The sequence below is a fragment of the Carlito syrichta genome, unplaced genomic scaffold (genome assembly GCF_000164805.1).
Source record: "Carlito syrichta isolate Samal-C Ts95f unplaced genomic scaffold, Tarsius_syrichta-2.0.1 Scaffold315142, whole genome shotgun sequence".
Lineage (NCBI taxonomy): Eukaryota > Metazoa > Chordata > Mammalia > Primates > Tarsiidae > Carlito > Carlito syrichta.
The window spans coordinates 1,253,923-1,255,130 of NW_007259238.1; the positions used below are offsets into that span (position 1 = coordinate 1,253,923).

At 47.6% G+C, this 1,208-nt stretch overlaps 1 protein-coding gene across 1 annotated transcript in view; it reads left to right on the forward strand.

Moving 5' to 3' along the window:
* The first annotated feature begins 240 nt into the window (after window positions 1-240).
* Window positions 241-1,208, forward strand: part of GOT1L1 (glutamic-oxaloacetic transaminase 1 like 1) — a 5,473-nt gene continuing 4,505 nt past the window's right edge. Inside the window, exon 1 of the mRNA XM_008072372.1 lies at window positions 241-453. Coding sequence (XP_008070563.1) covers window positions 339-453 — 115 coding nt within the window. The 5' untranslated portion in view covers window positions 241-338. The remainder of the gene's footprint in view (window positions 454-1,208) is intronic.

Consider the following 1,208-nt stretch of genomic DNA (forward strand, 5'->3'; position numbering starts at 1 on the left):
TAGACTGACCTAATTGGGGCCAGAGAAGAGAAATGAGAGAAAAGTGCCTGGGGATTCTGTGTCCTCCCCCACCCCTCTGCTCCACCTACTCTTTCAGGGGATTCTCCTCAAGTGCCATGGAATGTTCCTGTGGCCCCTGAGGACCGCCACACAAAGCCTGAGCATTTGAGGTTCTGTTGCTCTGACAACCAGTTGTCCAGAGTCTCTGCATCAGAGCTGCCAGGGCTCTGAGCTGAGGCAGGACCACTGGGCCCAGGCTTGGAGGAGGACTTCCAGACAGTAGCAGGGAAGAGCACGGGAGCAAGAGACACAGTCTTGGCTCCATCCTCATCTCAGTTATGCCCACCTTTTCAGTGTTCACAGATGTGCCCCTAGCCCAGAAGCTAGAAGGCAGCTTGTTAAAGACCTACAAACAAGACGATCACCCCAACAAGATGTTCCTGGCCTATAGAGGTAGATGCCTAGCAGTCTTGGAGTATAAGACTTAAGACACGGTTGCACAGCTCTGGAAGAACTATATTCCACAGCTTCAGGGGAGTAGGGGGCAGCCCAAGACCCTGCAGGTGGGGAGATCTTTTTCTTTTAACGGAATTGCCCAGTGAGAAAAGAGCAGAGAAGTTTCCAGGTGATTCATGGCCTCTGTTCTTCTTTGGGGGCCTCCAATGATTTGGTGAGAGTTATGTCCTCTTCTACAACTGTGTTTGGGGGCCTGTATGGACACCTTATATAATTTTTTTCTTTTTTTCTTTTTTTGAGTCAGAGTCTTACTCTATTGCCCAGACAGGAGTGCAGTGGTATCTTGACTACTGCAGCCTTGACCTGCGGTGTTCAGGCAATCCTTCCACCTCAGCCTTTCAAGTATCTGGAACTATAGGTGTGTACCACCATGCCTGGCTAATTTTTTGATTTATTGTAGAGATGAGGTCTTGCCAAGTTGTCCAGGTTGGTCTCAGGCAATCCTCTCACCTCTGCCTCTCAAAATGTTGGGATCACAGGTGTGAACCACCATGCCCAGCCTACACTCTATAGTTTCTTCAGCCTCTTCCCTTCTCTATCTCTCTGTTTCTGAACCAAAATGATTTCCCAATTTGAACAACCAGGCCTCACCACTGTGACAGTCAGGGTTACCTTTATTTTGCTTCATGTAGCTTAAACTTCCATTTTTGTATATAATTTTTTTTTTTTTTTTTTTTGAGTTGGAGTCTCAC